Below are 12,388 nucleotides of genomic sequence, written 5' to 3'. Positions count from 1 at the left end.
CTCAAAGCAACCAGTCAGTATGTAGTGCATATTGGAGCTTTGCCTGGGGCAAAAAAATGTATTATATCACCCTAATTAGGTTTGCCTTTTCTAAAATAGTATTAGCACCTACCGTTTGATCATGGCAAAACATTTTAATGTGAAAAGACAACAAACGACTTAAGATGGTAATACATGAGCAGTTACTGACTACTGACTCTGCCGTCTTGACAGTCCATTAGCCAACATATTGGGCCAAAACCATGGCCTTTCTGAATGATCAAGGCTAAGATACCAATTAAGAAGGCTATAATATTGGGTTAAGTTAAGCTTTCAGGCGAACAACATGATCACATGGGGACCCATGAGTACCTATGAATTAGATGCTATGCAGTCTGTGCCTGATTGCTCTGTAATAGTAATCTCACAAAATAACTTGGTATGTCTATTAATAAGAAAAACTAGAAAGGGAAGTTTGAGAACAAACTTCATGTTGGTGTAGGGACCCATAGGGTTAAGCTCCCTATGGTGTTATCCCTTATCCTTATCTTATCTGTATTGTTATAGGGCAGAGCCCTCTGATATCAGGTTACTGTTATTAGGCTGCCCTCTATAGGTTTAGCCCAGGTTGACCACTCCCCTTGGCAGACTATATAGTGTCTTGCACAAGGGAGTGTCTTCCTCTTTTAGCTGCATGCTGTGTTCTGGACAGATCCCAACTGAGCCTGGACCAGAACATAGGCCCAGAAGCCATTTGTACCCTAGGGGACCACCTACCCTAGTGATAAGTCGGGGACAGGGCCCCGTGAACGAGGTAAAGCCAGCACAGACAGATTCAATTATAGCACCCTCTAGGAGAGGTGATTGTAGTCAGGCTATTTAGCAAGGGCAGTCAATAGCCCCAACCAGGAGTTGTAACAAAGGGTTTAGTCCACCCCGGCTCTGTAGTCGTTCTTTAGGGACCGGTTTTATTAGACACCAGGTACCAGTGTTAGGAGCTCTCCCCTGGACCACAGTCGGCCGGAACACTCCCTTCTGAACGGTCTATATCTCAGGTGTCAACTAATCCGCTGTGCATCCTCCAAGTGGGTTATTCTGTGCCTAAAGTGTCACATCTGCTGTACTATCTGTGACATCATACACTGCTGTGTCTGTGAGTATAACCCTGCTGCACTATCAAGTTGTGCCTTTGTCCAAATAAACTGTACTATAGTTGATCAACAAGAATCCTCTGGCGTCCATCTTTTACCACCTGCACACCACACCTCAGCTAGTTGTAGTTCCACTACACCCTCGCTCCATCCTGATTCTCCCATATAGCGGAGGCTCACCCCTTTGTATTAAGTGTCGCAAATGTAACCCATGCTCTCTATTCACTACTAGCCTGGGTTTATTCCAAATTGGGTCAGAAAAGCGTTACATTGGTTTGAAAAACATGAATAAAATCTGATCTGTTGTTGGTTCCACCCACTTTTCCTAACCTTGAACCACAGTTATATAGTAAAAACCACTGTGCAAAGTTTGGGGACCCTGGTTTTAATAGTGTCTGAATGGCAGCAATTTCCCCACTGAAAATCAACGAGTGACATTTGATTGGCGGTTGGTGGCCTTGGCCACTTTTTCTAACCTGGAACTGCAGTTACCCAGTGACTAACTCTGCAAAGTTTAGGGACCCTGGGATTAATAGTTAAAGAATGGCAGCAATTTAAATTTAAACCAATAAAATCAACAGGTAAATTGTGATAGGAAAAGTGGGTTGGGCCACTAACAGCCAATTTTTGAACTGCAGTCCCCCAGTGACCAACTCTGCAATGTTTGGGGACTCGGGCATAAAAATTGTGGGACCGACAGCATTTTTCACTCAACGATTGAAAGTAAATAGGTGAAATGTGGTAAGCTAATGGTGGCACCGCCCATTTTTCCTACCTTTGAACGGCAAATACCCAATGACTAACTTTGGAAAGTTTAACAACCCTGTAATTAATACTTAAATAATGGCATCAGTTTAAATATAAACCAATGAAATTTAAACCCTAACCTAACCCTAAATACGTAGTCAGACAGTGACTGAATGTGTAAAGTTTGGGAACCCTGACATAAATAGTGTGAGAAAGGCAGCATTTTAAATTTAAACCAAAAAAAATTCAATAGGTGAAGTCTGATTGGCTGTTGGTGGCTTCACCTACTTTAAAAATAAAAATGCAGTCCCCCATAATGACCCTGGAGTTAATACTGTGAGAATGTCAGCAGGTTGATTTCCCCATTAAAAACCAATAGGTAAAATCTGATTAGCTGTTGGTGGCTCCACCCACTTTTAGTTAACTCCCGCAGTTACCTGTTGACTAACTCGGCAAAATTTGGGGACCTTAGCATTAATATTTATAAGAATGGCAGAAATTTAAACGTATGAAGTCTATAGGTGAAATCTGATTGTTGTTGGCCCCGCCCACTTTTGTAAAATTGGAATGTAGTCACCCAGCAACAAACTGTGCAATGTTTGGGGACCCTGACATCAAACCAATAAAATTCAATGGTTGAAATCTGATTGGCTGTTTGTGGCTCCACCCACTTTTCTAAACTAAAAATGCAGTCTGCTAGTGACCAACTGTGAAAAGATTGGGGACCCTGGTGTTATTACTGTAAGTTTTGCAGCAGGTTGAATTTCCACCAAGTCAATAGGTAAAATCTCATTGGCTGTTCACAGCTCCACCCACTTTTGGGCATCCAACAATCAACATATTTTCATTCAGGCTGAGCCCATGAGTATGTGAGGAGTGTAGTCTCAAAGCTGTAAGATTGGCAGCGGTTTCAATTTCCCCATTAAAGTCAATGGGTAGAATTTGATTGGCTGTTGTTGGCCCCTCCCACTTTGGGGGCGCTAAGAATAATAATAAGAAAGCGGAAGAATAAGTCGAAGAACAGTATGTTGGGTTTTTCAGCCTAACATAATAAGAGCAGAACACTTAGGAGCACAATATATGGCAAAACAGATGTATGAACAGTTCATACTTCTTGGTTAAGAAATGCTTCAACTAGGTCAACACATTCATATTAGTTACATTTGCAATGTAATTTGATAGATCTACAGAATGCAACACACGTTGCTTATGGAAATGTAATTATGATAAAATATACAGCTGGATTGGCTGTTTATTAACTCTGTTTCACAAACAACCTTTCTTATTTTCTCTTACTGTTGTTGGTGGACAAGTTCCCTAGCAGAAGAATTTATTTTGCAGCTGTAAACAAAACATGCATGCTGTGAGTCACCGATTGATTTCACCTAAGAATCTGAATTAGTTGGTTGCAGCAGAAAATATAGGGGCTGAACAGAAAGTTTATCTATCTATCTATATAGCTATGCACAGTAGATATCCATACATACAGAGTAGAAGAAAAAACAATTTTTTTTGTTAACATGATACATTTTATGTAAGGTAAATGCAAGCTGTTATTTAAAAGTTACATCTTATTATCAGGCATAATGTATTAAGGATATTACAGTTTCTAAAACGGAAGCCATATATACACATACAGACACAAAGTATAATGCAAATTATCTTAAAGTAGGACTCTGACATGGACATATGAAATGAAAACTAGATAACAAAAAGTGTAATTATGGTTACAAAAAGGATCTCCAAACCTTTTTTTACCCGTAAGCCATGATCAACTGTTAAGTGTTGGGAAGCAAGATAATCATCAAAAAGATACCTGGGGGTACCAAATAAGGCTTACATTGGTAATTTTGCATGTGGGCTGGCAGCCTACAGGAGTCTCTGTTTGGCAGCACACCAGGTTTTTTTTAAGCCAAACTTGCCTCTAAGCCAGAAATTAAAAAATAGCCTCACCTGCTTTGAGGTCACTGGGAGCAACATCCAAGGAGTTGGTGAGCAAAATGTTGCCTCCGAGCCTCTGCTTGGGGACCACTGATCTATCAGTTGCCCTAATCATAGCATTAAGCACCAAACGTTGAGTACGAATATATAGTAGGAACTATGAAGTGCCCATTTAACAGTAAGTTTGTGCCTTCTCATTCTCAAAGCATCTTCTTTAGTTCTGAAGTGGTATAGTTCAGGCACATAAGGAGATCATATCTGATGAATGGCAATAGAAAAAACCCTGAATTCAGTGTTCTATTTAAAAATGTGGTATCTGTATCCTATCTGTGCTGTATATGTGGGCACGGGTCTGACATAACTTATGGGCCACTGGGGAAGTAAGCACAATAAGCTGTTGGTACAATGGAGGCTATCTTTCCTGAGGTAAAAGAGAAGCAAGACTGCAGGAGCAACACGTAACATTTTTAATGTATCACACCTGATAAAGACATGCATTTTTCATCTTTAAATCACATATACAGTAAACTGAACAAAAATAAGTAAAAGAAGAAACACTGAAACAATGATGATACAATTGCCATAAAGTAAAACAAGATCATAAACTAGTAATAAAATACATACCATAAACATTGTCCTGAAGTTATTTACATCTGTGAAGAATTCCTCCACTGAAACTTTCTTAGAATCAAGGACATAGTACTCCATAAGTCCTTGGTAGAGTTTGTCCATGTTTTCGTACATCCGTGATAGCTTCTTAAACTGCTCTCTTGCATACACCGCAAAACCGTACAAGTTTATTAAGGAAAGTGTTTGATATTAATGAGCTGGAGAGAGTGCACAGACATGCAACTACACCAGTAAAAGGGATAGAGGAATTAAACTATAAGGAAAGACTATGAAGGTTGGGGTTGTTTCATCTGGAGAAAAGGTGCTTGTGAGAGCATGTACTAAGTGGAATTTTAATGTATGCTAAAACCCATGTTAGATATAACAGATAGTGTAATGAATCTCTACTCAATATAAGAACCAAGGAGTTACATGATTTTTAGCAGTGGCACAATTTTTCCTTCCAGGTTGAACACTTTGACACACTGAAACTACTAGGTAGAATTTAGAAATAAACTAGGGTAACAGGCAATGCACAAAGTAAAATTCATTGAAAACTGGAACATCAAGGAGAGGAACAAAGAATATAAAGTTGTATAATGCTTAAAAAAAAACCCCAGTAGAATATCTTACTTATTAGCAACAGGTCAGTAACCAGACTTGGTATAAAAAAGCATCCCAGAGAGGCTGGATCTCTCACAAGCAAAGATCGGGAGGGGTACACTTCATGGGAAAATATTTAACATCATCTATGGTACATACAACATCGTAATATCATTGATTCATAGAACCCGGAAAAATCTCTGTAGGCAAGAGACAAGGCTAAAAGCCAATATTGTATGCCAGTGATCTTTAGCCCCGGGTGGCAATGCAATAAAAACAGACATGATTCTGTATTGAATATTAGTGCACGGCTCAGAATACTTTAGAAAACTACTATCTGTGAACAGAGTTTGCTGCTTCATGCACAAAGCAAGTTAGCTCTACCATGCAAAGAAGAAACCATATATAAACATCATCCAGAAAAATCACTGTCTTCTCTGAGCCAAAGATTATTAAAAGGGACAGTATACACCTCTTTTCAACACAAGCTCAATTAACAGGGTTGTGCTGAACATACATTTAGCCTATTGTTTTAATTAGCAAATATCTATGAGTTTTGTTATTTCTTGCACTAAGCAAAACACATGAAGCCTAAAATGTAGTACTTCCTCATCCCAACAAACTACAAAGGAGCTGATAAAAACTAACTACAGGTATAGATCCATTATCAAGTTGTGAAATATGGAAAGGCCAATTATTATAGAGAAGCAATAATTATAGAAGCACCTAAATGAGAAATACGACCCCCCCAAATTGTATACAATAGCTGTATACAGCAGCTGTATACTAGAACAGGCAAGAATAGAGAGTGAACTGTCCCTTTGAAAGGCAGTGATTTCTTACCAGTAATATGGCCAATCAAGAGGAAGGGACCTAACTAATTAGAATTTTGAGGGCATTTCCTATAAAGGGTCCAAAAAATTGAGATGCTTGGGTAATATTTAACTCAGAAACACTCCATAAGCCTAAAACATTATGAGTGGACCAAGTATTCAAAAAGAAGATCAATAAAACATTCACAAATGCTGCCTGCAGGCAAGCCACTACCTTGCATAGAATTGATTTGGACTAATTCAATAAAAGCTCAGAAGTAGTATAGTAACTTTTAGTAATCACGTATCAAATGTAATTAACTCAGGTTAATTGTCCTCTAATATATGTAGTATGTCATTTTAGTGGGAAGCTACTGAGAGGAGCAGAAAAGATTACAGCAGTATTTTCAAACACGGCACTTGTTTTTTTAACATTTTTAAATGTTTAACATACCAGAGGAGTATTTTATATAATACCTGGTTATTTTGCAAGCCGCAGTATAAGTCAACATTTTTTTTATTGCTCTCAGCAAGCAGCTTTTGGGTCTAAAATGTTTGCATCCTTCAAGTCAGAAAAGCTGAAAGATATTAAAGGTTAGGGAAAACATTTAAAATGTTAAATAAATCTCCAGCTTATTCAACCGGTATTCCAAACATCGTGTAGTTGTCAAAAGGATATGGACATCTTTGTCACAAACTTGTCATGCGCATCATCAGAAAGGGGAAAGGTCTCCAAATCCTTTTCAAGTTGCTGAAGCTGCCGTTCCATTTGCTTCATTGTCTTTTCCAGGTTCTCTGCAGAGACTAAGAATACAGCAAACGGTTCTTTATTAACTTGGAATAAAAATAAATTGGATTTATAGTAAAATGTATAGGTCTGCAATATAAGCACTGGTACTGTAAAACTTATAAATGCGCCATCAGTATTTTAGTTAACTTTATTCTACATTAAATATGCAGACAAGTAAAACCTCTATGTGCTAAACAGAGGATTTTGATTTCATTTAAGGACAAGTAAACCATCCACAAAAAATAGTATATTACGGCTGCCTTAAAGGAACAGTAACACCAAAAATGAAAGTGTTTAAAGCAATTTAAATATAATGTACTGTTGTCCTGCACTGGTAAAAGTTGTGATTGTGCCTCAGAAAGACTACTATAGTTTATATATAAACCCTGGTGTGTAGCCACGGGTGCAGAAATTCAAGATGGAAAAAGGAGAAAAGGCACAGGTAACATAGAAGATAATGGATAAACCCTACAGAATACAATGGTCTTTTACCGTATCTGTTATGTAACCTGTGCCTTTTCTCCTTTTCCCAGCATGAATGGCTGCCTCATGGCTATACTTATTTATATAAACTGTAGTAGGGTTTCAGAGGCAAACACACAACTTTTCCCAGTGCAGGGTAATAGTACATTATATTTTAATTACTTTGATACATTTTTTAATTTTTTTGATGTTACTGTTCCTTTAATCACTTGGGATTCCTTTTCTTCCTGTAACTCACTTGGACCCCTCCCTCATGAATTGACTTTTCACTCTTGGCTACTGAGCATGCTCAGATCTGCTGGTTTTCACAGAAACTTTGCTCTAGCTGTGCACTGTTGGAGAAACATGTTTTTTCTCCTGACCTCCTCTTCTGAGCTCAGCTTAACAATTTCAGTGCTCAATGCAGACCAAGGTGTCTGTAGACACCTTGGTCTGACTATCCTGCTATGCCTTTAGATCACATGTGGCCTATTAGCACAAAGACTGATCAGTGTAAAATTTTGGTACATGTATGACTTGGAAAGAAAGAACCCTTGTATTTCAGCATTTGGGCTAAGAGAGTAAATGAACATTTAGCCTGTGAGTGAATGGTCACATAGCCCAAGAAGAGTAATTTCAAACGTTTAACAACAACACACCTTAATTCTATATATCAAAAATAGTAACCAATGCAAACATTTCATAAATGTTGATTTTTGGGTAAAGGCTTTTACCTCAAAAGCATCATCGTCTCAAACTGGAAATCAGAAACAATATTATTGGTTTATCTAACATAAGCAATAGCATAAAACTGAATCAGAAAGAAAACAGTTAATCCATTCTTTCCTTGTTCTCAAAATTCGCAATTAAAATTCAAATCAAGATAACATTTATACATTACGTTTGGTATTTAAGGCATATAAAGAAAAAGGCCACTTAAAGATTTGTGTAGTAAAGATCAAAGATTAAATGTATGAGCATTTAATTCAGTAATCTGTTGAGATGAATTAAGTAGGGTATTTGAATCTTTTCTGCTGGATTTTCTGTGTTTCGGTGTGTAATGTGTCAATTATACAAAAATGAAATGAAGGGGAAAAAAAAACACCATACACAAAACATTCATAGGATAAAACTTATATAATACTAAGCGCTTGGTCAGAAGATTATATTTGTGGCTCAAAAGATAAACATTGCAAACCCTTTCATAACAAGCCTCCCAAACTATGGTTCAGGCATATAAAATGTTTCTTAGTGAGAATATTTTTTTCTTGCAACGCAATAGTTCAAGGCTCAGAAGACAATTTATATGTTGGCAGGTTAATGATAGTATCTGCAGAGGAAAAAGTCCACAGGCTTATGAGAGAGTGCAACTGAATTATACTCTCACATTAAGTCCTGGATCCTTGATAGAATGGTTAAAGTACTGAGTATTTCAGATGTGCCTTATATCTCAGGTTTGAATAAAAGTGCTTCCTCTCTTGCTCCAGGGGGGGAAAAAGAAAAGAACCAAAGACAGAGTGCACAGAAGTATTTCAATAACAATAAATCCATGGAAAAAACCAACACATATACACAAACAGCAGGACTTGTATAGCACATCTAACAGATACAAAGGCCATGACCACTTAATTTAACCCATAGTGTAAAACTGACCAGGAATTTTTTTCAGCAATAAGACTAACCTAGACTAGAGTTTGGCAGTTGCTACAATGACGATGTATAATCATTGTCTGCATACACACAGAGAAAAAAAACATAATAATTGCCAAAGCTCAGATTAAGGCTGTGTACATTAATTTAAATACATTATACAAGCCTATAGGGTAAGGATTCTGGCACAAAAACTAGCTGGGGTTTAAAGGAGACATATCCTATAAAAATTATGAATGTACCAGTGAATTATACTCCTCTAGATATAGAAGGATTGTGCTAAAAAAAGTTGTGTTTTGGACTGATTTATTGAGAAATTCGCCCAAAACCCCACTAGTCCCGCCCATCTGTTCCACTTCCTGCTGGCTGAATTCTCTGGATGTGCAGGGGAACCGGCGGCCCTCCTTACACTGCACTGTAGGATAGGAACCAGCAGCTAGGCTGACCTGATAGGGAACTGAAGCCTGTCTTTGCTTGTGTGAGTGCAGGGCTGTGATTGGCTATCCCCCTCCTACTGTGCTTCTGGCAGGGACCGTTAGGACACACCCACTCTTCATTTCACACTGAACGGAGAAGTGATAGGATCTATAGGGAGCTCCAATAAAGGGGCCATTTTTACAGATAGGTTGAATTTTTAGCACAAAGGGAAACCAGCACCGTATATTATTCATAATTGCCTACAAAATTAGCGTTTTTCCCATTTATCCAATATGTCTCCTTTAAGGGCAATGGCGCATATAGGGTTTTGTCACCCATGCTCTATGGACACACTGTCCAAAAATATTTTTTTATTCTTTTAGAAGAGTTGGAATGGGAATTAATCATATAAAATGCCTTCTGCATTTTCCACTCAGTTGCACATAATGCACATTGTTGAATGATTATGATTAAAAATGCTCCTAGAGTTCCAAAGTAAAACGGTTAGTTACATGGTTTCTCCACTCAGTCACACATAACTCATGTTGCTGGGGCTTAATGGTTTAAAATACACCTTAGTATTTAGTACACAGTAGGCAATGTAGTACTTACACACCATTTTTAGAGAAATTAACACAGAATGTTCACCTTAATCTTGTTATTATTAGTCTTGAAAGTACATAAATACGTGGCTTATAGTACTCACCAACGAAGAATTGTCTAAAAATAGTTACAAAAATATGAGTCTATCATATTCCATTATTATTCTTTAAAAACACCCTGCCTCCTTATACATAGAAATACTCCTCGTTTGTAAAGTGTCAGTTGGAATTTCCATATATCGGCAAAGCAAACCAAAGTGCTTATCAATAGGCTTTTCACTCACGCTGTTAACTCCAATTTGCATGCACATATACAGTTTTTATTGTAAAGCTGCACTGATTGGTTTTAACAATGTGCCCTGAAAAGCTTTTATAGTGTAATCACTAGCCAAAGTAATTCTTTGGATTTGCACCACTATTACATACAATGTATACAGTGGACTTATAGTTGTAGGAGTCTACTTGTAGGAGAATAAACTAGAGGTCCTCAGGGTCTTGCAGATGAACCCAGGAACAATAATCATAAACACACCCAACTAGTGTGAAAAACACAAAGATACAATGGAAATTATTATATACTGGTTCCAGGGTTCATGATTTTAACAAGCACAATTAGAGAGACTGAAATGTATCCCAAATTTTTTGTACATGAATATAAGCTTAATAAACTGGGGGTGTAAAGACAGTCCCTTACTCCACTATGAACTAAAAAACTGCATAAACATCATATTAGTTATAAATGCCCGTGATGCAAAGTTTGTCTAGGGATATACTACATCCCAGGGGCCTTAATAAAAAATATGATCTGTAAGAAAATCTGAAGAGGCCCAATGCTTACCCAACAATTTTTTTTTGTAATTGACATACTAATACGTATTAGTACAGCCACTAAAAACACACAATTAGCAACACAATAAGCTCAAACTGGTAAAGTGACATGTACATAAGGCAAGTATTACTAGTACACATACTATATTTGGAAAATTGCCAGTGCTTTTTAATTTTATATTTTGGCCACTTATGTCTCTTAAATATGAATAAACAAGAACATTTAAATCATGCATGGAAAATTACTGAGAGAAGTGACTTCAGAAGTAATGTAATGCTGAGGGAAGGCATTCCCACAAAGTGAATACATATAGAGGATATAGCATCTTAGCAGAGAAATGTCACTTCCCAGCAAAGAATCTTTAACATGGTGAGTTAAGATTGGGGAGAGTTCCTTCAGACTAGAAAGTTATCCCAAAGACAAAGATAAAGGACAAAGTTTACCAACAAAGGAAATGACAACAGTTATGTTGTTGTTATGTACATTGTAATGTAATTGTATGGTAAATCTAAAACTGTACAAACCTGGGCAAATACTTGGCTTTTTTTCTCCCCCTATTTATTAATGATCTATTTGAGGGAAATGTTTAATTAACAGTGCATTTCTTCTTTGAAAGATTTAGCACCATTCACCCTAACATCAAGTTTGATGCCTTTTTAATTTAAAAAAAAAAAAAAAGATCTTCAGCTGACATGAGACAAATTTTCATAATATGCTAAGGGATGTTGAAAAACAGCTTTAGCAAAAATGATAGCAAAAAATAAATTATAGTAATAATACTTGTCAATCATTTTATCAAAGTCCAAGATATACTGTTTTCAGTAACTATTGTCCAGCTTGAATACAATTTCCATGAAAAATGTAATACTATATCCTGTAATTGTAATGTAAACATTTTGAGGCTTTAGGAATAGACTGTTTGTACTTCATCAGAAACAACGAAAGTAGTCAATTTTCTAAGTCACACATTTACATAATTACATGGGTGAAAAGAAAAAAAAATAAATGTCCTAGTTCAACCCTACCACTTATAATGGATAGTTTGCCTGTGCAAGAAGACATACAACCCCTACTCGAAGGCATTAATAGAATGAGCTATGTCAACATTGAATAGCACAGCCTCATCAACGTCACTGAGAAATTCTATAAAAAATTCTATAAAAATCTAAGGGACTGTGTGTCATGTTTTTATTTCTAACTAAAAATTATTCCCAACAAGTGTTGTCTTTTATTACTATGTAAACCTCAAGAATGATTTTAAAAAGAAAAAAAAAAGATTCCCTTTATCTGTCCATAATGTTCTGTAAATAATTTAGAAAGAGTAATCATGTTTCCTCACAAATGCCTCTTCTTCAAGGATATACTTTAGGTAGTTCATGTTTAACTTAACTTTTAGTATGATGTAGACAGTAATACAATTTGCAGTCGGTCTTCATGTTTCATAAATGTTCCTTTTATCACAACTCTTTGTAATGTATCTTTCAGCCTTTCTCTTAGTACAAATAGTATGTCTGAGGCAAGCATTTCTTAATTTAATCAGTGACGTTCTGTGTAGTACTATACTGAATGCAATAAAAAAAAAAGTCATATCTACTGCAACCTAAAGGTTTAGGTTTCTGCTTATATTCTTGTAGAAGTCAATACATTTGTCTGGCAAGATCTACTTTGTATAAAGCAATACTGGCACACAACGGAATGATCTGAAATGTATTACAGTTGTTTTGTCCCTTACTCCTTCTACAGAGGCCAAACTAACAGGCCTTTAGTTATCAGTTAGAAAACAGGTCCCAATTTTA

General features: G+C 36.7%; 1 protein-coding gene across 5 annotated transcripts in view; it reads right to left on the bottom strand.

Annotated features, from left to right (window-relative positions):
- The window catches only part of diaph3 (diaphanous related formin 3), a 261,365-nt gene that overhangs the window by 86,729 nt on the left and 162,248 nt on the right, over positions 1-12,388 (bottom strand). For all 5 annotated transcript variants that reach the window (XM_031897113.1, XM_031897114.1, XM_031897115.1 and 2 more), the window contains 2 exons: positions 6,522-6,646; positions 4,443-4,607 (listed from right to left, as the gene is read on the bottom strand). In XM_031897113.1, the coding sequence (XP_031752973.1) occupies positions 4,443-4,607; positions 6,522-6,646 (290 nt within the window). The remainder of the gene's footprint in view (positions 1-4,442; positions 4,608-6,521; positions 6,647-12,388) is intronic.

Source organism: Xenopus tropicalis, chromosome 2 (assembly GCF_000004195.4).
Source record: "Xenopus tropicalis strain Nigerian chromosome 2, UCB_Xtro_10.0, whole genome shotgun sequence".
Lineage (NCBI taxonomy): Eukaryota > Metazoa > Chordata > Amphibia > Anura > Pipidae > Xenopus > Xenopus tropicalis.
This window is presented reverse-complemented; position numbering and strand designations above follow the sequence as displayed.